General features: G+C 35.8%; 1 protein-coding gene and 1 non-coding gene across 4 annotated transcripts; both read right to left on the bottom strand.

The window, feature by feature from the left end:
* Positions 1-11,008: 11,008 nt before the first annotated feature.
* Positions 11,009-11,089, bottom strand: TRNAL-AAG (transfer RNA leucine (anticodon AAG)). The gene has a single exon. It is a non-coding gene; the product is annotated as a tRNA-Leu (tRNA).
* Positions 11,090-13,976: 2,887 nt separating this feature from the next.
* Positions 13,977-22,727, bottom strand: LOC107791801 (SPX domain-containing membrane protein At4g22990-like). 3 transcript variants are annotated; one of them, XM_075230465.1, is made up of 12 exons: positions 22,370-22,430; positions 21,330-21,442; positions 21,114-21,172; positions 20,467-20,587; positions 19,532-19,843; positions 19,216-19,320; positions 18,621-19,075; positions 17,553-17,854; positions 16,834-17,000; positions 15,280-15,470; positions 14,822-14,955; positions 13,977-14,328 (listed from the first exon to the last, which is right to left on the bottom strand). In XM_075230465.1, exons 3-10 carry the CDS (start codon positions 21,164-21,166, stop codon positions 15,393-15,395), a joined length of 1,593 nt encoding a protein of 530 aa, XP_075086566.1. In that variant the 5' UTR covers positions 21,167-21,172; positions 21,330-21,442; positions 22,370-22,430; the 3' UTR covers positions 13,977-14,328; positions 14,822-14,955; positions 15,280-15,392. The 3 variants fall into 3 exon arrangements, with proteins under 3 accessions (XP_075086566.1, XP_075086567.1, XP_075086565.1); XM_075230466.1 differs by lacking the exon at positions 21,330-21,442 and having other exon boundaries at positions 22,370-22,727; XM_075230464.1 differs by lacking the exon at positions 22,370-22,430 and having other exon boundaries at positions 21,330-22,325.
* Positions 22,728-23,053: the final 326 nt, after the last annotated feature.

Here is a 23,053-nt window from a genome sequence, read left to right as displayed (position 1 = left end):
TCATTTCAATAGAGGAAAGGCCATTAGCCTCAGATATTCAGTCCTTGGCTAACAGACTTGTGAGGCTGGATATTTCAGAGCCTAGCCGATTTCTTGCATGTGTTGTGGCCCAATCTTTACTATTTGAGAAGATCAAGGCTCGCCAGTATGATGACCCACACCTGATGGTTCTTCGTGGAACGGTACTACGAGGTGGTGCCAAGGAAGTCACTTATTGGTACAGATGGTGTTCTGCGACTCCAAGATCGTCTGTATGTTCCTAATGTGGATGAACTGAGGAAAAAAATCTTGGAGGAGGCATACAGTTCTCGATATTCTATTCATCCAGGTGCTACGATGATGTATCATGACTTGAGGTAGCATTATTGGTGGCGACGGATGAAAAATGACATAGTTGAGTATGTAACTCGGTGTCTAAATTGCCAGTAAGTTAAATATGAGCACCAGAGGCCAGGTGGCCTACTTTAGCAGATGACTATACCAGAGTGGAAATTGGAACGAATTACTATGGATTTTGTAGTTGGGTTGCCGCGGACCTTGCGGAAGTTTGATGCAGTTTGGGTCATTGTTGAAAGGTTGACCAAGTCAGCACATTTTGTTCCTGTTGTGACTACGTATACTTCAGAGAGGTTGGCCCAGATTTATATTCAGGAGATAGTTCGGTTGCACGGTGTGCCAATTTCCATCATATCAGATAGAGGCCCTCAGTTTACTTTACATTTCTGGAGAGCAGTACAGAGTGAGTTGGGGACCCGTGTAGAGCTCAGCACAGCCTTTCATCCGCAGACCGATGGGCAGTCAGAGCGGACAATTCAGATTTTGGAGGATATGCTCAGGGCATGTGTGATTGACTTTGGAGGTCAGTGGGATCATTTCCTACCTTTGGCAGAGTTTTCTTATAATAACAGTTACCAATCCAGCATCGAGATGGCTCCATTTGAGGCTTTATATGGCCGTCGATGCCGTTCACCTATCGGATGGTTTGAGCCCGGTGAGGCTAAGATATATGGTACTGATTTGGTAAAGGATGCCTTGAAAAATATAAAGTTGATTCAGGAACGACTTCATACAGCACAGTCCAGGCAGAAAAGTTACCCGGATCAGAAAGCACGTGATTTATCATTTATGGTAGGTGAAAAAGTTCTCTTGAAGGTTTCGCCGATGAAGGGAATCATGAGATTTGGGAAAAAGGGGAAATTGAGCCCCAGGTTTATAGGCCCATTTGAGGTGTTGAGACAAATTGGGGAGGTTGCTTATGAGCTTGCATTGCCACCCAGTCTATCGGGAGTTCATCTGATTTTTCATGTATCTATGCTCCGGAAGTATCATGCCGACCTATCACATGTGTTAGACTTAAACACTGTTCAGCTAGATAATAGTTTGGGTTATGAAGAGGAGCCAATTGCCATTGTTGATAAACAGGTTCGCCAGTTGAGGTCCAAGAGGGTTTCTGTAGTAAAAGTCCAGTGGAGGGGCCAACCAGTCGAGCAAGCGACTTGGGAGGCCGAGAAAAACATGCGGAGCAGATATCCATACTTATTTAGCACTTCAGGTATAATTCTAAACCCGTTCGAGAACGAACGTTTGTTTAAGAGGTGGAGAATGTGATGACCCAAAATGTTATCTTTAAATTTAATAATTAATTATGTGTTCTAAGACCTTAAAAAGTATTATTTATCATTCCTCGACTTGCGTGCGTAATCCGTAAAATTTTATGGAAAGTTTTTATGTGAAAAATGGATTAAAATGTGGATTAGAGCTTTAAAACTCAATTGAGTTGACTTTGGTCAACATTTTGAGCAAACAGACTCAGAACAGTATTTTGACAGTTCTGGTAGGTCCGTATCGTGATTTGGGACTTGGGCGTATGCCCGGAATCAAATTCCGAGGTCCCTAGCCCGAGATATGGAGTTTTGAAATGTTAAAGTTCGAATAGTGACCGAATGTCTAATTATATGAAAACGACTCCGGAATAGAATTTTGATGATTCCAACAGCTCCATATGGTGATTTTGGACTTAGGAGCGTGTTCGGAATTTTATTTGGAAGTCCGTAGTTAAATTAGGCTTGAAATGGCTAAAAATAAGAATTTAAGTTTGGAGGTTTGACCGAGGAGTTGACTTTTTGATACCAGAGTCAGAATCCAGTTCCGAATTTTTTTTTAGCTCCATTGTGTCATTTATGACTTATGTGTAAAATTTGAGGTCAATCGGAGTTGATTTGATAGGTTTCGACATCGAATATAGAACTTGAAAATTTTAAGTTTCATTGAGCTTGAATGGGAGCATAATTCGTGGTTTTAGCATCATTTTATGTGATTTTAGGTTTCAAATAAGTTTGTATGATGTTTTAGGACTTGTTGGTATAATTAGTTGAGGTCCCAATGGCCTCGGGTGAGTTTCGGATGGTTAACAGATTAAAAATTGGACTTAAAACAACTGCTGCAATATTTTTTCCTTTCTGCTGGAAATTCTGGCCCAAAATCGAGCTCCCAAGAATCGAGGCTGCTGAATTGAGTTTGTGAATCGAGGATGTGAATCGAAGCTACCAATCGAGGCCGTGAATCGAGAGCTGCCTGGGCAGAATTATAAAAGAGGGCATTCGTCCCATTTGCCATTTTTAACAAATTGGAGCTTGAGCAGAGGCGATTTTTGATAGATTTTCAAGGAAAAGACATTGGGGTAAGTGATTCTAACTTAGATTTGGTCTATAAACATAAATATATGGGTCTTTTATCACATTCCAACCCACATTTTTCTCGAATAAAATGAATCACTGATCTCAACCATATGCATTCCCTATGTGATGATCCAAAATGTCATCTTTAAATTTAATAATTAATTATGTGTTCTAAGACCTCGAAAAGTACTATTTATCATTCCTCGACTTGCGTGTGTAATCCGTAAAATTTTATGGAAAGTTTTTATGCGAAAAATGGATTAAAATGTGGATTAGAGCTTTAAAACTCAATTGAGTTGACTTTGGTCAACATTTTGAGCAAACGGACTCGGATCAGTATTTTGATAGTTCCAGTAGGTCCGTATCGTGATTTGGGACTTGGGCGTATGCCCAGAATCAAATTCTGAGGTCCCTAACCCGAGATATAAAATTTTGAAATGTTTAAGTTCGAATAGTGACCGAATGTCTAATTATGTGAAAACAACCCCAGAATAGAATTTTGATGATTCCAATAGCTCCGTATGGTGATTTTGGACTTAGGAGAGTGTTCGAAATTTTATTTGGAAGTCCGTAGTTAAATTAGGCTTAAAATAGCTAAAAATAAGAATTTAAGTTTGGAGGTTTGACCGAGGAGTTGACTTTTTGATACTAGAGTCGGAATCCAGTTCCGAATTTGTTTTAGCTCCGTTATGTTATTTATGACTTGTGTGTAAACTTTGAGATCAATCGGAGTTGATTTGATAGGTTTCGACATCGAATATAGGAGTTGGAAAATTTAAGTTTCATTGAGCTTGAATGAGAGCATAATTCGTGGTTTTAGCGTTGTTTTATGTGATTTGAGATTTCAAATAAGTTCTTATGATGTTTTAGGACTTGTTGGTATATTTGGTTGAGGTCCCGAGGGCCTCGGGTGAGTTTCGGATGGTTAACGGATCAAAAATTGGACTTAAAACAATTGCTGCAATTTTTTTTCCTTTCTGGTGGAAATTCTGGCCCAAAATCGAGGCCCAAAATCGAGGCCCCAAGAATCGAGGCTGTGAATCGAGGATGTGAATCGAGGCTGCCAATCGAGGTTGCTAATCGAGGCTGCCAATCGAGGTCGTGAATCGAGGGTTGCCTGGGCAGAATTATAAAAGAGGGCATTCGTCCCATTCGCCATTTTTAACAAATTGGAACTTGAGCAGAGGCGATTTTTGATAGATTTTCAAGGAAAAGACATTGGGGTAAGTGATTCTAACTTGGATTTGGTCTATAAACATAAATATATCATTATTTTTACCATTTAATTAGTGTTTTGAGATTGAGATTTAGAAAGATTTAGAAATCTCATAGAAACAAATTTTTCAGATTTCGGTATCGATTCGGAGTCGGATTTGAGTGAAACTGGTATCGTTGGACTCGTAATTGCATGGGTTATCGGATTTCATAACTTTCACCAGATTTTGAGATGTGGGCCCCACAAATAAATTTTTAATTAATTTCGGGATTTCTATTAACAATGTAGTGTTTTCTTATAGAATTGATCCCTATAATTTTTAGTGATTGTATCAAATTATTTTGGCTAGATTCGAGCCAGACAGAGTTGAATTATCGTGGAAAAGGCCTTCTAGTGGATTAAATTGGAGCAAATTGAAGTAAGTCTCTTGCCTAATCTTGTGAGGGGAAAATTTACCCCATAGCTGATTAAATTAAATATATTTTTGCTAAATTGCGGGAGCTACGTACGCACGAGGTGAAGAGAGTCCGTGCGTAGCTACTATTAATGCTAAAGTTTGGGTAGTTTAGGACTCAAAGCATGAATTACTTGTGTAAATTATATTCTTTATTAATTAAAATATTTGATGTATATATTGTGAATTGTTATGAAAGGTAGAGAAATATGAAAAATTTTATATGCTTAATTTTGTTTAGATTAATTAATTGTTGAAATAAATTGTTATCCTCTCGAATAAATTTTACAATAAATACTCTTATTCTGGAGGTACATAAGAAAATGTTCTCCTTTCTTATGGATCGGGCCGAACGCCTCGGCAGGATAGATACATCTATGGATCATGTCGCACGTCACTCGGCAGTGTACACAATATTCTGGATCGGGCCGAACGACCTCGGCACAAATCATGCTTAATAATAATAATAATTACACGATACTTTGACGGTTTATTGCAGCTTGTAAAGCTATTTGATAAATTGGAAATTCATTGAAATTGAATTGTAGTTTTGTAAAACTATTTGATAAATTAGAATTTTTATTGAAATTGAAGGATATTGAGAATTGTTGCATTTTGAAGGATTTTAATTATTTTCTACTGGTATTTGATAAATTGAAAATTCATTGAAATTGAATTGCAGTTTTGTAAAACTATTTGATAAATTGGAATTTTTATTGAAATTGAAGGATTTAATATATATATATATTGAGAATTATTGCATTTTGAAGGAATTTAATTATTTTCTACTGGTTAAATAAATTATTGTTATATTCTATGAATCATGCTGATTTAAATATTCTAGCTTTATTTCAATTATTATTATTGACCCATAGTGAGTGTCAAAGTCGGCCATCTCGTCTCTACCACTTCGAGATTAGGCTTGATACTTACTGGGTACACGTTGTTTACGTACTCATACTACACTTGCTGCACTTTTTGTGCAGGATCTGAGACAGGTACTAGTGGAGGACCTATCATCACATATCCACGTCATCCCGAGGCATAGTGGTGAGCTGCCTTTCTGAGTCGTTCTGCATCTACCAGTGTCTCTTCTTATATTTACATTCTGTCTATTTCATTTTAGACAGTATTTGGAGTTCTGTATAATCTACTAGATGCTCATGCACTTGTGACACCGGGTCTTGGCACACACATTGGTAGAATTTGGTATTTTATTATTTTCTTGGATTAAAAGTTTAATCAATATATATTTGATTTATCAGTTGGCTTGCCTAGCTGTAGTGTTGGGCGCCATTACGACCTATAGGTGAAATTGGGTCGTGACACCCTACTTGCTTCATGAATAACTATTATATCAGCATGATTTGAAGAAGTAGCAGCAATAGATTGCTTTGTGAAGTGTCATGATATGACAATACCTCCACATGTAAACACATACCCAATTTGAGATCGAACTTTATGGGGATCGGATAAATAACCTGCATCTGCATAACCAATATGATCTGCGCCAACTTTGTTAGCATTAGCAAGATACATAAGTGCACCAATTGCACTGAGATAGAGTATTTCAGGACCAAGGAGTTCCTCATCCTCTTCTAGAGGTCAGAACGGATCCTTATTCACTTCAAATGATCGAACACCCATTTGGTGTACTTAATGGGTGCGCTTTATCCATGTAAAAGTATTTTAAGATATTTTCTGTATAGACAGATTGATGGATAAAGATCATGTCTGCTAAATATTCAATTTGCAGACTAAGACAAAGTTTTTCCCTTTGGAGCTCTTCTAGAGTTCCTATGAGATTTATGTCATTAACATAAACATCACGTATAACAAACTTTGATGTTGTTTTCTTTGTAAAAATGCATGGACAAATGCCATCATTTATATAACCTTCATTCATCAATTCAGTGAGGCGATTATACCATATGCGCCCTGATTGTTTTAATTCATACAAAGATTTTTGTAATCTGATTGAGTATATTTCTCGAGACTTTGAATTATATGCTTCAAGCATTTTAAATCCTTCAGGGATCTTCATTTTGACTTAACCAAATGAGTCATAGAGGTTATGACTTGCATTTAGATGGCATGACATCTTCAGGTGTCTGGACTATAGGTCTGATCCTCACAATCATTTATAATATTGTGTACTATATTATATCAAATATATCGCCGACGATCATTTTGTATCGGTTTCTAAGCAACATAACTTGTTGAGATCTCATCACTTTCTTTATTTTCAGGTACCTGAACTTCTTCTGGAGTTTCATAAAATGTTATGTCGTGGGCTCTTCTAGAGCTCATTTCCTCCTCATTGTGATCATTTGCTCATATCCTTTACAAGGATTGTTACCTTTGGAACCGATCAGTTTACTACGCTTTATGCGTGCAGTAAACTTTACCCTTCAGGGATTTTAATTTTAATAGGAGCATTTGCAGCTGAAATATGATATTTAATTTTGGATCAGCAAATGTTTCTAGCATTTGACTTGAATTATCTTCTAGGCGAGGATCATATTAATGATAATTCGATTCATATAGCATATTTTCCAGCTGTTTATTTCATCCCCCAAATGTTAGAAAAACTAACGCATATTCCCAATCTTCTTTGGAAAACATATCTTTGTGCATTGTGGTAGAGAAATTAATCATATACCACACATTAAAAGTTATTAGATAATAAAAATATTTGGTTTCTGATCCTAAACCAATTGAGAGGGGAGGACTTATCATATTTTGTTGGTCTGATGCATACACATGTTGTTGTATGCAATTTAGAAAATCTTAGACCAACACATGAGGCTTTGTTCTCATAAGCAATAGGTTAGCCATTAATATGAGGTATTCAATGCTAAACTAGCTTGGATATAAACCAGAATCATCAAGATGAATTATCTTGATTTCATAATCTGAAAATTATGCTCTTAATTGAGAAAGACAATTTCAAATGTCAAACTGCATGTTGACAATAAGCATACATGTAACCATCTTATATATGCATCTATAAGTGGTTCACATGATAGGTGAATGGGCCCATATTCACCTTTTATATATTTCAGAATTCGGGGATTTTAGTCCCAACTTTAGTTGGTATAATCAAGTTATTATGAGAACAAGCAACACAAGAGAATTCTTGAAGAATCTTCTAGTTCTTCAGCATATGCTTATCTGAATTCTCAAATAGCTCATTTAAAAATGGCAAATGAAAACTTCAAGTTTATCATGGCATGTGCTATCTCTAAGTAAACTTCTGGTTTACTATGGCATAAACTTTTGCATCAGTAAACTTCTGATTTACTGTGATACATGATGTAGTACAAATTTAAAGAATAAGGCGTGTAACTTCTCACACACATATTTACCTCATATGATTGTAGAAACATGAAGATTTTCAATCTTTTAATCATTTGTAGTCTCAATATGATAGCCATTTGTATTAGTAAACTTCAGGTTTACTACAACATATGTTTTGACCATAATCATATAATATGAATGACATATTTGTATATAAGCACTTCGAGAGCCTTCTTTTATTATCCACAATCTAATATTTATCAGACACCACTGGTGTCATGTGTTTTCTAGACAAACAATTAGCTCTTCAGGAGTTGTTGATACTTTTTGTACTATCAAATATTGCTCAGACACTTCTGGTATCATGAGAGAAAATCATAATCAAATGAACAATATAAAACTAATTCTAAATTTATAAATGACGAAAATTAAGAATTTTAATATTTCTACCACTAACTTTGTGACAAATATCTCCTTCAAGGAGAAATATTATTAATATCTGAATATTTTGTATCAATATGACAACCACATAGTCATTGCATCTTTTAAGGAAAGATACACGAGTTGTTATTCCCTTCGGGGAACTCAATAACTAGCCATAATATATTAATATAGTTGTAGTAGAAAGCATTCTACAAGAATGATTTTGCCTTAGAATGATACTTAATAAAATTATCCAAGATGTTTTACGTACAACAAGTACATGCGACAATGATCTTTATGCCACAAAAAAATATTTATATCATCTGTTATTCTAGCTCTTCCGGAGGTGAGTTGTGGTATTTATTCATTCACTACAGGGAATGAAAATGTACTTCAAAAATAACTTTGAATAGCTCATTATTTTATTTACGCACAGAAAGACACAGTTTCATAATATTTTCCCGCATTAGGAGAAAATTTCAATTGTGTTACTTCTTCAGGAGCAAATTGAAATACGAAAAATTGAGTATATATTCTCTCAATCATATTACCTCTTCTGGAGGTGAATTATAATATATTTACATCAAGAGCACGTTCATATTTACGGCTTTATTAATATTATCACATTCACTTTAGGGAATAGATTAATATTTATCAAAAATTCTCATTCTTCAGGAAATCGAATATAATTATCTGAACGCGCATTAATCACATCAATTGTGATGCTTCAACCTCTTTTAAAATATTTACTACTTCAGGTGCAAATCGAGGCGTGCATATAATATAGAGAATATTTCTCTAGCTTATCTTTAATTGTAACCATAGAAAGCCTAAATTATCACTTCTGGTGGTCATAGGCATATACCACTTCTGGTGGTTAACAAAATTTAGTTACAATGAGATATACGAAACATAACCACTTCTGGTGGTTGTATATTTCTTGCAAACTCTGCTGGAGTTTAAGTGGATCTAACAATGTTATCCACTTTGTAATCCTTTATTAAGATAATTAGGATGAAAACAAATACCAAAATAGGTACTATATACGTAACATATGACCAAGCAAGCGATGATAATGATATTAAAATATAAGCAAAAAGCTCAAATTAAATTACGCAAATTTGACCACACCAGATGTAAGTGATATCTATATCATTACTGCCAAGAAGAAAAACTCACCACCTCAAGGATATAATCTGCCTTATGATGCTCGTTATGAACAAGATCTAACCACAGACATAAGAGTGTCGCCTTACATCGGAGACGGACACGAAATATAAATTAAATTCAAAGTAAGTGCACAAAATGACAGAGTCTCATGCTGATAACGTGTTATAAAATAAAGACTGTAAAGTAAAGAAACCGAAGACAAGTATAGAGAAAGATTGATATTTTTATTCAACTTCAAACTGTTGTACATAATGAACTGAAAACTTCTCTATTTATAGAAGAAAAGAAGCAGCTGCGAGGCTTTTCAGGAAGCAGCTGCAAGGCTTTTCTTTAGCTACTTGTAAGCTGTCTGCATGAGCTGCTTGCAACCTGCCTGTTTAATAAGAAGCTGCTACAAATCATTTCATTGAGCTGCTTGCAACCTGCCTGCATTAGCTGCTTGTAGATAAACTTCAACAGAGTACTAAATGGATAATCTTCTTCAGAAAAATTATCTATAGCGGGGTAATAAATGTACATCCACAATAATTATTTTCATAACAACTCTCAATTTTTTGATAATTGTTTATTACTTAAGGGAATAATTGGTTCCCATTTCCCATTGTCAAGTCGCCTTAAATCTCGAGTGAGCGAGTAGTAGTCTAACATCATATAATATTAGAATGGAATGAGGCCATGAATCATAGAAAATTTGGTTCCAATGCACAAAATATTCAGTGTTCACGTAGGGTCCGAGGAAAGGTCGGACTCAAGGGGGTATTAAGTAGGCAGCTTAATCTGATGCAAGCTTTCAGTGGCTAATTCCACAGCCCGAACATGTGACCAATATGTCACACGGAAAGAACCTCACCGTTGCTCTTAGGTTCCCCTTCAACTTTTACCACCAATAATCAAGAAAATGTTTGTTTAGGTGGAAGTTAAGTTCAACTATTACCACTAGAAAGAAAAAAAGGCAGTCCGGTGAACAAAGTATCTTGCGTTCCTGCCGGGTCCGATTGCAAGCATCAATGGCTGATTTTATGTCTCGAACCCGTGACCTATAAATCACACTGAAAGAACTTAACCGTTGCTTCAAGGCTCCCCTTCAACTTTTACCACTAGTAATCAAGAAAATGTTTGTACATACTTCATTGAGAAAATCAATAACATATAATATTTCTACTATGGAATTACTTGTATTTTTTCTTCGGTGCATAAAGCATCTTGCGTTCCTGCCGGGTCTGATTGCAAAGATCAATGACTGATTCCATGGCTCGAACCCGTGACCTATAAATCACACTGAAAGAACTTAACCGTTGCTTCTAGGCTCCCCTTCAACTTTTACCACTAGTAATTAAGAAAATATTTAACTTTTACCACTAGTAATCAAGAAAATATTTGTACATACTTCATTGAGAAAATCAATAACATATAATATTTCTACTATGGAATTACTTATATTTTTTCCTCGGTGCTCAAAGCATCTTGCGTTCCTGCCGGGTACGATTGCAAACATCAATGGCTGATTTCATAACTCGAACTTGTGACCTATAAATCTTAAAGAACTTAATCGTTGCTTCTATAAATCTGAAAGAACTTAAGCGTTGCTTCTAGGCTCCCTACATACTTCATTTAGAAAATCCATAACATATAATATTTCTACTATGGAATTACTTGTATTTTTTCTTCCCGTTCTTTGGATGCTCTTGTTTTTTTATGGATCATAATAATTAATTAACTATCTCAGAATTCAAAGGAGAACTATATTTAAAATAAAAAAATGTTTCATGTTGAGAGTGGGATTTGAACCCACGCCCTTTCGGACCAGAACCTTAATCTGGCGCCTTAGACCAACTCGGCCATCTCAACACTTGTTATAATTTTCACATTCTAATATTGTTGAATTCTTAAAGCATCGAATTTGATAAAGAATTTTCAGGTTGGAGACAATGTGAAAATAGACGTATTCACTGTATTCGACTTCGAATTATATATTTATAACGCGGGTTGAACAGGAGAAAAATTGCTCTAAGTCGGAACATACAAATCACAAAGTAATGGATGCAACAACTTTACAAAGTCTATTGTCTTATTGGTCTGTCCACGTTTGAGAATATCGATATGAGAAATGAGTATATAGAGCTACACTTAAGAGTGAAACTTTAATTAGAAGTTCAATTGACGATAACACATATAAAACGAAACCAAGAACATACCATATCAGTACGAAGAGTGATTGTTACGGCCCAAATCCTTACATTGGGTATCGGCATCTGCTCGTCCGTGCGGCGCCTGCAGTTCCCCTCGCTGCAGGCCAGCATGTTTCCTTTCCCAGGATTCCAAGCACGATCATGTGCCTGTTGGTGGGACTTGCCCGTAGGCTCGCCCCAACTTGTGCCGCCCATAAGATGTCTAGGCCCTAGACATGTCGTGGCGCTTCATCTTAGGATCACAATCCATGCGCGCCCTAGGGGATTGGCTTAGAACATGCCTTGTCCTTAGCCCAAGACTGAGCATCGCTCCCTCGTGCACAACCCAATCCTCAAGCTTGACACTCGCCTAGTGCATCCACGACTAGCTCGTGCCTCGCCCGAGTAAGGCAACCTTTAGCCCTTGGCCATTGTCATGCGCGTCTTTCGTGCTATGCCCATACATTGCCCTCGTGAAACGCTTCCATCCCGAATAGTGCAGTGTCTCCCACACCTACACCTTTAGGCCAACGGACCCTTGCTTGCATGGTTGAACCCAAGTCATGCTCACAAGTCGACACATGATGCCCCTATGACAAGTGCGTCAAGTATCCAATCGGCACGAAGGTCTCCTTCCAACATTCGGCTTCGGCAGCCCGCGGGGTTGGCCGTCCCACACATCGAGCCTCCAGCACCACTTTGATGCCCAACGCTAGCCCGAAGGCGTTGCGCCGTCCATAGAGTTCCTAAACTCGTATGGATACATTTGACACTCATTTGAGTCATCTAGGCAGGCCCTTGAGGTTGCCCCCAAGGTAGCTCGTTCGATACGGTTTGGTGGCAGCACGTATGAGGGAGGCAGGTCGGAGCTTTCATCACCTATACCCCCTTATATATTCTTAAAATTAAAAAGCCCAAGTTGCTCGAGTAGACAGTTCTACGTCAGACAATCAGAAGAGCCTTTTCTCACCAATTCTTGGCCGAAATCACAACTCCAAAATGCGAGTTGTGACAATGATCCTCTATTGTTGTAGGCTTCACATTGACCTGACCAGCGTAAAACAAACTTATATATATACACATTCGGTGCACAAAACTTAAACTCGTTTAATTTGGAAAAAAGAAAAGAGGATAACAAAAAGATGGAGTTGGGTAAAAAAAACTCTATATGAACCATCTTAGATATGGTTACTCAAATTTTATCTTTTCTTCACAATATATGCTACCTTCCAAATACGTTCAAGTCCAAAGCAGTGATTTTGTAGCTTTAAAAAATATCAAATAATTATTGGAAAGTGTAAGAAATTACAAAATGTCATTACTCTTATCAAGAAAACTTCTGGAAAAAAGAAAAACCTATTTCCCAAAAATATAAGTCGCCAGTTGTTTCAGCGACTACTGGAATTTCAATTTTTTTTTAAGAAGAATTCTTCTCTATGTATTTCTTCCTTTATCTTCTCTTCGCCTTCTTTATTTTGCTTATTGGTTTATTTTAACAAATCCTAAAGTTTTCAAGTGTTTTTGTTAGAGTTTTCTTGGTCAAACTTAAAGTGCTTATTATAAGCTAAAAATTCATAAGTTGGGGGTGACCAACACCCTATTAAGTCATAATTTCTCCAATTTTCATTATTGCTTAAATATTTTCCGTGGTTGTATTAATTAAAATTTTAACTTATGGATCATTCTCTAGGTTTGATTCATCTAAGAGCACGATTTTTCAATATCTCTTTTTTGCTTCCCAAATTGGAATTATAAGGTAAAGAAATGAAGTTAGAAACTTTGAATAGTGAATTTAGTACAACGAAAAATGAAAAAAAAATTAAAGATGCATAACCATGTATATATTACTAGGGTTCGAGATTTTGAGTTAGCTTTCTGATGTACGGTTCAAATTTATCTAGTATAGGCATAAAATAAGTTATATAGTGCTCAATATCAACGCAAAAGTCGTCCCTTTGTAACTAAACATGACACAATCAATGTACAAAACATAAACTCGGTGAAATAACCTTTTCAATTACAGTATTGGATACGATTTTTCAAAAATAACCAGATTTACAAGTAGTCATTAAAAAATAGTCATAGTTTCAAAAGTAATTGAAATTTAGCCACTTATCATGTAAAGATAAATTTAAACGAAAACACTGTTCAAAATCCGAAAAATATTCCAGTATAATATACTGGACATCCAACAATAATATACTGGAGTTCCAATATAATATGCTGAAAATTCATACACAAGTGCTTCAATCTCCAGTATATTATGTTGGAAGTTCATACACAGGTGCGTCAATCTCCAGTATATTATGCTGGAACTTTCCGTGATACAGCAAAATAGTGACTACTTTTCAATGACTTTGCAAACGCTGGTTATTTTTCAATTACCAGTCCGAAAAATGGCTAGCCCGTGCTATTTTCACGTTTTAAATTGATGTGTTGTTGGATATTAAATTGTGAAATATTATTCCAATATTCACACAACAAGCTAATACTAGACATAAACTCGGTGCAATTGCACCTTGTATGATTTTAACTTCATACTTTATATCAAACCAAACACTAGAAAATGATCCATAAAATAATTTCAAAAGGTAAAACATTTTCAAAGTAACGGAGAGGTACAAGAATTGAGCAACAATGATTGCTGGTTCCTGAGAATAACATAACTACATAGACAAAATCAGTAGAGAGAATTGTAGGTCCAAAAGGTGGCGAGAATGGAGACTATGCATATTAAAAGTGAAGGAAGAAGAGTAACATTTAAGAGCATACTCTCCCCTAAGTACCCGGCAAGAGTTATAGTTGCATCTGCAATCACCCGAGCAATGGTTCCGGCTTCTGTAGACAAGAGGCCACCGTTGTAGGTTCCGCGAGAAAGTCTAGATGACATGACTCGCGAGAGGAGTGACAAATTTACACCTGGAGCAAGCGAAAAAACCGATTTATAATGTAGGTGTAAACTGAAAAAAATCCCCATTTTCATCAAGAAGATCGCCACCTTTCAAGTTTTGTTATATGCCAAAGAAGTGCTATATAACTATGAACACCACATATACATATGTTGGTTAGAAGCAGATATAGGATTTAAATTTAATGGGTTCAATATTGCACTGAACTCATTAAAGGGTAGCCCGGTGCATTCAGCTCTCGCTATGCGGTGGGTTCCGGGGAAGGGCCGGACAACAAGGGTATTGCATTGAACTCATTATACTGTTAACACTATGACTTCAGATCTAATATTTGTTGAGATTTTAATAAGTTTTTACATACATATCTGTATTCCATATCGAAAGTTCTAGGTTTAGATGAAAGCATAGTCAAAAGGCTACATCCGCCTTTGTTAAGGAAAGATTGATTTATCTAAATGTGCTACAGTTAGCTTTCTTAAGGAAGAAAACATAAGGGATCATACCTTCTAAAACTTCAGCAGATACAAACAATAAGAGCCCTGAGCAGACATATTGTGGCACAGAATACTGGATAACAACTTGAAAGCTCATGAGTATACCAAGACAAACCATAATTTCAGATGCCAACAAAATTTGCCTGCAAACAAAAGAAACTCAATATTCAAATTTTGATGGTAAAGATTCATCGTCCTGACTTACTGTTGAATAAAAATTGTCCAATTTCTATCTAATTAAATGCATTTATTTTCACCTTGATCGCAATATTAATAGCTAGGTATCACAAGATGAGACTTGAACTTTGTTATATTTTTATGCAGACATAGCTGCCAAAACATTTTAGGCGAAGCCATGAAAAATATAGATTACATGCATGAGCATTCCGGCGAGAAACTTAAGGAACCAGTGAACAAGTGTTCAGAAAGTAAACATCCATATTATATTCTTATGCAAAAGAAATTACCTGTCCTCAAACATGTTACTTATATAGCTCCCAACAACAAGATTTACTGGAAGAACGGTGAGACCAAGACACGCAAGAAAAACTGCCACAGTGCTTGTTGACCAGCGAAAGTACTATGTCGTGACAACGCTAGATTCGGAGAGTAAAATTTCCATGGCATATTTCAGCATAAAGTAGATTAACAATTGAACCTGGATACATCAAAGAGTCGCATCAGTGGTTATTAAATGGTATGCCTTTCTAACAGACAACCAAATCATAGACTTCATGTGATGTCAATTGTTGCAGGTGGCAAAAGAATGTTCCATCCTTTCTTTTTCTTCCCTTTTCTATATTACATTCGTTCTTTTGTGCGTCACTAGTGAAGTTCTTCATTTTGTATCCCACTCCTACAGCATCCAAGAAAGCACTATCTAGTTTGCTTGTTAACTTGTGTCCTAAACATCCGAACCAACCTAAAAAAGGTGCCCGAAAAAGAAAAAATCTATGTAGAAGTATGTGGTCTGCTAATTCGTGTGATAAATCGGGAAAACAGAATTTGGTTTATGTGTCTTGATAGGTAAGAGGACAATATACAATATCAGATACAAGCTTCACATATAACTATTTCAAAGTAGTAAAAGATGAAATGTTCTAATTTAATACGTAGCCTGTACGACCACCATCAAACAAAGAGGTTTTCCTTCAGGGATCTGATTATAATCAGTAATTGTATGGAATTGTCAGACACTATAACCTTGATAATTAAAAGCTAGAGTTCTGCTTCCCAATCCATTTTCATTCTGTGACATCATGATCTATTTTGCTAACATCTAAATACAAACAATTGCAAACAAGCAACATCAGGGAAGCAAGTGCTAGATACCAGTTGTTGAACAGTTTAACTCCAAGAGTCAAATTCTCCGTAAACAATATGTAAGTAAATGGATCGCAGCCTTACCTCTACCCGAAAAGCTAGCTCATGAGGTGAGTATTCTGACCATATAAAGAGACCAAATATTCCACATCCCAATGATGTGGGGCAACTCAACACTCCCGCATGGCCAAGGCTGCCAACTACAGCGTCTGACAACATAATATGGGTGCCCAACATCTAGTAGATCAATTATTGGAATGGGCCTGGCACGATACCATGTAAATAAATGGACCAAGGCCCTAACTCAACCCCAAAAAGTTAGCTCAAGAGTTGAGGATTGGCTACCCCAACCACCACCACCACGCCTAAGATTGCCAAGACCAAATATTCCACATCTCATCTATGTGGGAAAACTCAACACCCTCCCACACGCCTAAGCCTGCCAATTGGAGCATGAACACCATTACATGGGGCCCCAGTATTGTGACACACGATAACAAGGGTACCATGTAAAGAAATGAACCTAGGGTCTACTCCAAAAACTAGCTCATGAGGTGAGGATTGCCCAAGATGCCAAGACCGACCAAATATTCCACATAATAAAGCAAGTAATTTCACTAGATCACTCCGTCAAACAAAAAGAATATTACTTATTGGATTACAAAAAAAGAGAACAACGGGCTCAAAGTTGAACATACCTTCACAGAAGGAGTGAGTAATCTGTATGCTGCTGCTATCGAATTAACAGGTTGATGAGACTCCTCGGGAACTTCTTCACTCTCGTCACCATCTTCTTCATCCTCATCTTGTTGATTCTCTGGTGATTTTAATAGCAATGGTTCCACAACACCCTTTTCAAGGGCATCTGGTTCGAGCAACCAAAAGATTAATTATTAGATCATATTTAGGAAGTATGGACCTTATTACACCGCCTCTGCACATTAATGCCTACTTCAGCAATAGAAATTTAATATTATTTATAATGTATCCCTACCTATATAAGCACGTAACGAGAACACTGATCATGAGAACATTTTCTACTTCACAAACCAACACTTTCATTTTCGAACATTTAAAAAAAAACAATGTAAGTAGCGCACTAAAGTTCCCTTACTCAACATTTGGGTAAATAGCATACTCTACTCTTCTCTTAAATAATGCTTCAATCCAGTCTACAAGGTTCAAATATGAGTTGGAAAATGTATATTTGTGAGCGACTAGATATGGGCTCATAACTAAAACTGGTTCATAAACAAAATTACAAAAAGTTTCTTCTAGTCATATTCAACATTATTCTGCATTCTCCATTCTCTTCAGATTACAGAGACTAAGGTAAAAGGAGAGCGCCAACGGCAGTAATATATGCAACTTTGGGATAGTGACAGCTCTAATAACCAAAACGAGAAGTAGAACTTACCAGCATTAGATTCTTGAGGAACATTGTTTACTTCAGTCTGGCGAGCAGGTTCTTTAAATGAGATCCACAGCCACACCAAATAAATTAACCATGCAAAAGCCATAAGCCAACCAGGTAAAGTATCTTGATTGAAGGTCAACTTGTAAATCTTAAAATTTGTCTGAAGTAAACCAGCAAGTGCAGGGCCACATGCCATTCCAAGTGCGCTAGCACTGACAAAACCAGCTGAAGCCTGCATCCGAAGTCTAAGTGGCACACAGTCACTGATGTAGCGACGGTTCACTGCTCTGGCGGAACCAAATCTGCAATTCCGAAAAATGGCAAGCCACCATCTTGTCAACTTCTAGTCTTATAATTATGTGCAAACTCAATCAACCAAATACTCCTCAATCCCAAATCTAGTCGAGGTTAACTATATGTATCCTCAATATTAATTCTGCTTTATTCAGACTCATTGCATTCTTACATAAATAACCTGTTTTTAAGGGCAATGGGAATGCATTATTCAAAATTAGAGATTCTTTAGGTATCATATTTGTCTTTACATTGACATATAGGTCTTTATCTTCCCGAAAACACCGAACCTAATATAAGTTTAACAACCACAAGTAGAGAATAATTCCAATTAGTCAGTATCACCTTATAGATTCTTTACTTCTATTGTATTATGTTCTTAGCTAAATTTGTATTTGATTCTGAGAGATTGTCAGCTATTTTATTCAATTTCTGCTCACGTAATTTTAGGTCAATCTTATCACGTAATTTAACTAACTAGCTAACAGTTAAGGAAATCCATTGGCGACAATGCACTTAAGGGTTAACAGACAAATACATAAAAGTTAACTAAACAACTTTGCTTTCTACAAGATTGACAATGTATCACCAAGTTTAACTAACAAACATGCAAAATTAAGGACGTAAAACGAAGACACAAAACGCACTATAAACTGTCCTCCAACCATCACCACTCCCGTCCCAAGTACAAAAAAGAAATATCTAAAATATTCAATGAAAGAAAACGTATTTATAGATGCACTTAGCTGGAGAGGAGGGAGGAGAGATATTTACCCGCAACATAAACGACCGATAAGCAGAACCGGTATTGATTTGAGATCATAAGCCAATGCATACATGGTATTCCCAATAAAAAGAATTATACTGCTAAATACCAGTGGTCTGAAATAAGACCTGTTTGACCAAGCACTGAAATACACAGACGAAAAGATCTGTGCGACAGCCATGGCTCCAATCACAATCCCACAAACTGTTGCAGCAGCACCTAGGCTCATAGAATAATCATCTGCCGTTGGTACAATAATATATGTATTAACCATGTAAAGGAAAGTATTTGCCAAGTTCAACAGCAGCGACATAAAATGGTATTTCTGATCATCAACTTCTTCCTCAACAGGAGAGGGTAACTCTTCTTGCATGATAAGTGCATGTTGAGCCAAAAAGTTAAGGAAGTTTGTTGAATGACTTAATCTATCAACAGCCGCTTGCATTGAGTCAACCACAGGGTCCTGCAAAAAAGCTCTGTACCAGATAAGAAAAATAGTCGAGCATGTCTGGAATTTAAATCTAGAGCTTAACAGCACAAGACTACAATTTTTATAAAACCTGAACAAATATCCAAAGCTGGTTAATAGAATTAAACTAAAACCTGAAGTGGAAGAGCTGGCTGGTCATAAATTGACAAGTAGCTTCCTTGACGGTCTTGAAGATCAGCGAGATTACGAGATATCGCTCCAACAACTGCCCCTAATCCCTGCAATCATCATTCAGTGATGGCTTGCTTTAGAGATACTAGTGCAAACAAAACTGAATCTCATGTTTAGTCAAGAAACGAATTCGCGGTAATGACTAAAAAGGCAAATCTCAGAATAAAAAACCAAGTTGTAGTGGCAGTTGTTGTAGCAGCAGTTTATTATAGTAAAGAAGAAGAAGAGTAGACTAGCACTTTGATATTAGCATAATACCACATGCTTGAAAACTTGCTGAAGTTGGGAATATGGATGATTAGCCCGGGTTTTAACATAGTAATCGGTGAACTTATAGCCAAAGCGTTTGTCAAATTTTTTAAGTATCTTCCGTAATCCAATAGCATTTATTTCGACGAAATAGAGAAGCTTTAGAAGATCACGCCCCACAGCTTGATAAGCTTCTCGTAGCTCATTTATTTTGGATATATCAGGCTGTTCTTGAAGAGAATCTTTCTTTTCATTAAGTTCAGATATCCTGCTTGCAAGAACTCCTTGTTGTTCCAATAAAAAGAGAACTATTGTTTCAATCTGCAAAAAAGTTAATAAGAAAAATATCATATCTCCATGATGTGCCTGAACCATTTTTCGCTATAAGAAGTATTCCTTTGATCTAATTATGCATAAATAGTACAAGCAAATAAAGATAGACTAATTTCTAAGGAATACTACTGACCTCTCCAAACCTGTTAGAACATAAACAGAGTAAGAAACAAATGATGCAACAGCCATAGCAAGAAACAAATATGGCAAATAAGACAGTGATTGAAACAAGAACCTGCTATCCCCTAAAAGTTTGATCTAGAAAACAAAATTATTTCTGTAAAATGAGGGTTCGACAACTGATTATTTTGGGAGACTGAATACTGATGTTGCTTCAGTCACTCAATCGTACTCAAAACTAATGTTAAGCATATACACATAGTCTTTTTCCTTATTCAAGAAAGGACCAAGAATTATTTTGCGGAAGAATAAGTTAGTCAATGGAAGAGCCTCCAAAATCACTCTTAATATTACAACATCCTAGAAACCTCTCGCAATAAACATTGACAAACTCCAAAGTTGATAAATTGGCACAGGAGAACAAAAACTCTAATACGATTGAGTTGATATGCACATCTAAGGATACAAGTGCATCAGTCCCATCTCCTCACCTGGTTGTCCAACATTCTGGAGAAATCCTTGAGAACATATCGCCGATCCAATGTTACGGCTTGGCTTTGGTTAGCATACTGCTTAACCTTCTTCTTCATTAATTTGTAATTGATATAGTATCTGCAACAAAATTGATCTTTACCATTCAACATAATAATGCAGATTCAATATAAATGTACTTCTCTTGATTCCTTTTCTTTAGGCGGTAATGTCTAATTTCTCCTCTTTGACTAATCACTACTGCATTAAAGTATCCAGGTAAATTTTCTCTCTTTTACTAGAAGAATATAAGAGAACACATTTCTTTAATCCTCTAAAAGCAAACCTTGTTTTTCTGCATTGCAACTATTGTTACTTCATTTTTTAAATAAAATACATTATCAATTAGGATTATAAGAAGGTTTGTGGTCAACAGGTATTCAACATATATATTGAGTTCACAACATGACATTTTCTAGAACTGTATTTGTGCTAAAATGAAACATAGCAAGTTCGAAAATTCATCTAGAAATTCAGCATAAGAGCATCACTAAGATCAAATCCTGCATAATTTTTCATAAAATTACTGCTATCTCTAGCTTCCGCCAACTTGAAACAAAAGAAAGGATACAAGAAACTAGCTCTATATAAAGGACATTGGACATACCCTTTCCATTCTTGGATTTGTCTATCCTTCAACTTTTTCCCAAAAGCAACCATTTTTATCTGCATTTACTCAAAAACAAATAAGGGGAATGGGATAAATTGCAAAGCCACATTTCAAGTGATGAGAAATTGATTTACATAGAGTATGCAGCTAGTGTTTTTGGGTGTTGGACATTGAATAAGAAATTATACGAATCCAAAGCACTGCTAGACTTACTGAAATAACCGAGCGTTAAGACCGCTGTCAAGTCCTTGCTAAGGTTTAGGGGAACAAAATGCATCAGCAAAATTATTGTTGAACACCATTTAAGTTTGACATATCATGGCAACCTTAAACAACTTAAATGTCATATCAAAATTCAGAGGGAAAGAATAATTCAAGATTTAAGTCAAGCATTGGAAATTCGACCAGAGATAATGCGAACACATCCTCTAATTTTATTCTAATATGCTATGATTTGCATCTTTTTTCTTTGTAGTTAGATATTACACACTTTTTCTCTACAATCTTCAATTTCAAGCTAAAGAAAACATGTTTATTTTTCAGTTGAGAAAAAAGGAAAAATAGTGCTATTTATACAGAACCAGAGACCAGCTGTATTCAAACCAATTTAATCAAAACTTGAGTTTTAAAAGGTGTTTTTTCCACATGCTTATATCAAAGCTCAGTCATTCACATGCAATTCAAGTAGATTACACCAGTAACACTACAATTTCCAAATTAAAAATTAAAACTTGATTAGAAAAAAAAACTTCAAATTCCATACAAAAGGTGATCTAAAATTTCACAAAAAATACAGAATTCAAAAAAAGGGGAAATTAAATAGCAATAGCTGTACTTCATTTGAGTTGACAGAATTTCAGATCAATCTAATACACACACTGATACACACACACACACACACACACACACACACACACACACACACACACACATATCCCATATAAAAAATCAAAAACTTTATAAGCAAAAATTCAGCATTCATATAAAAAGCTCAAAAGTTTCACAACACACACAAAATAACCAAACAGCACAATTTTTTTTAAAAAAAGAAGCCAAATTAATGAGCAATAGCAGTACATGACTGGGGCGAACATATACACACACATACACACACGCATATGTGTGTATTCTCTGTGTGTGTATGCATATATGTACATATATATATATATATGTGTGTGTGTGTGTGTGTGTGTGTGTGTGCAGATATTCACGTGAAGAGTTCCAAAAAGTTTTCTGATAATGGAAAGCATTACCTTGATCTATACGTGTCCGCAATTTGCAGAAGATTTTTTTAGATGAGCATCAACAAACACAAAGCTCTACTTTTTTTAATTTTTGTAATTTTATACAGAAACAGAGATTCAGAAAATCCAATGGAATCTTAAAAGGATAGCAACAGTTCGAGCTGGCTATTTTTGAAAAAACGAAAAATTCCTGATACGATTGATTTCTGAAATCAAATTTGGAATTATTCGCTCAAAAATGTTAATTCTGTAACCTCGATATTTTCTATATTTCTTCTTCTTCTTTCATAGCTAACGAAGAAATCCGCAAATTCTCCTAATTTTTTGATGAGAAGATTTATAATTATGGTTAGGGAAGTTCAGTCTCTTACGGACCATTTTGGTTTTGCATAATAATAATTCTCCAGTTTTAAGCAGCACGTGTTCTCTATCTTTATTATTAGGATTATTCTTTTTTAATTTAAATTTTTTGATAACATAGTACATACAGTACTTTGGGGGCGTCGATAAATATTTAAAAACCGACTAAAGCGACCGAATCGTATCATATCGAACCGATTTTTTGATTTCTTCTAATAAAATTATAGATTTTTATATAAATATATAATTGTACCAATAATTAGGATATATTTTTTATTTTACAAAAATAAACCGAAAAATTACTAATCCGTACCGACTAAATTTACATGTAAA

This window comes from Nicotiana tabacum, chromosome 15 (assembly GCF_000715075.1).
Source record: "Nicotiana tabacum cultivar K326 chromosome 15, ASM71507v2, whole genome shotgun sequence".
NCBI lineage: Eukaryota > Viridiplantae > Streptophyta > Magnoliopsida > Solanales > Solanaceae > Nicotiana > Nicotiana tabacum.
The sequence above is the reverse complement of the archived record's forward strand: the minus strand, read 5'-3'. Positions and strand labels throughout refer to the sequence as shown.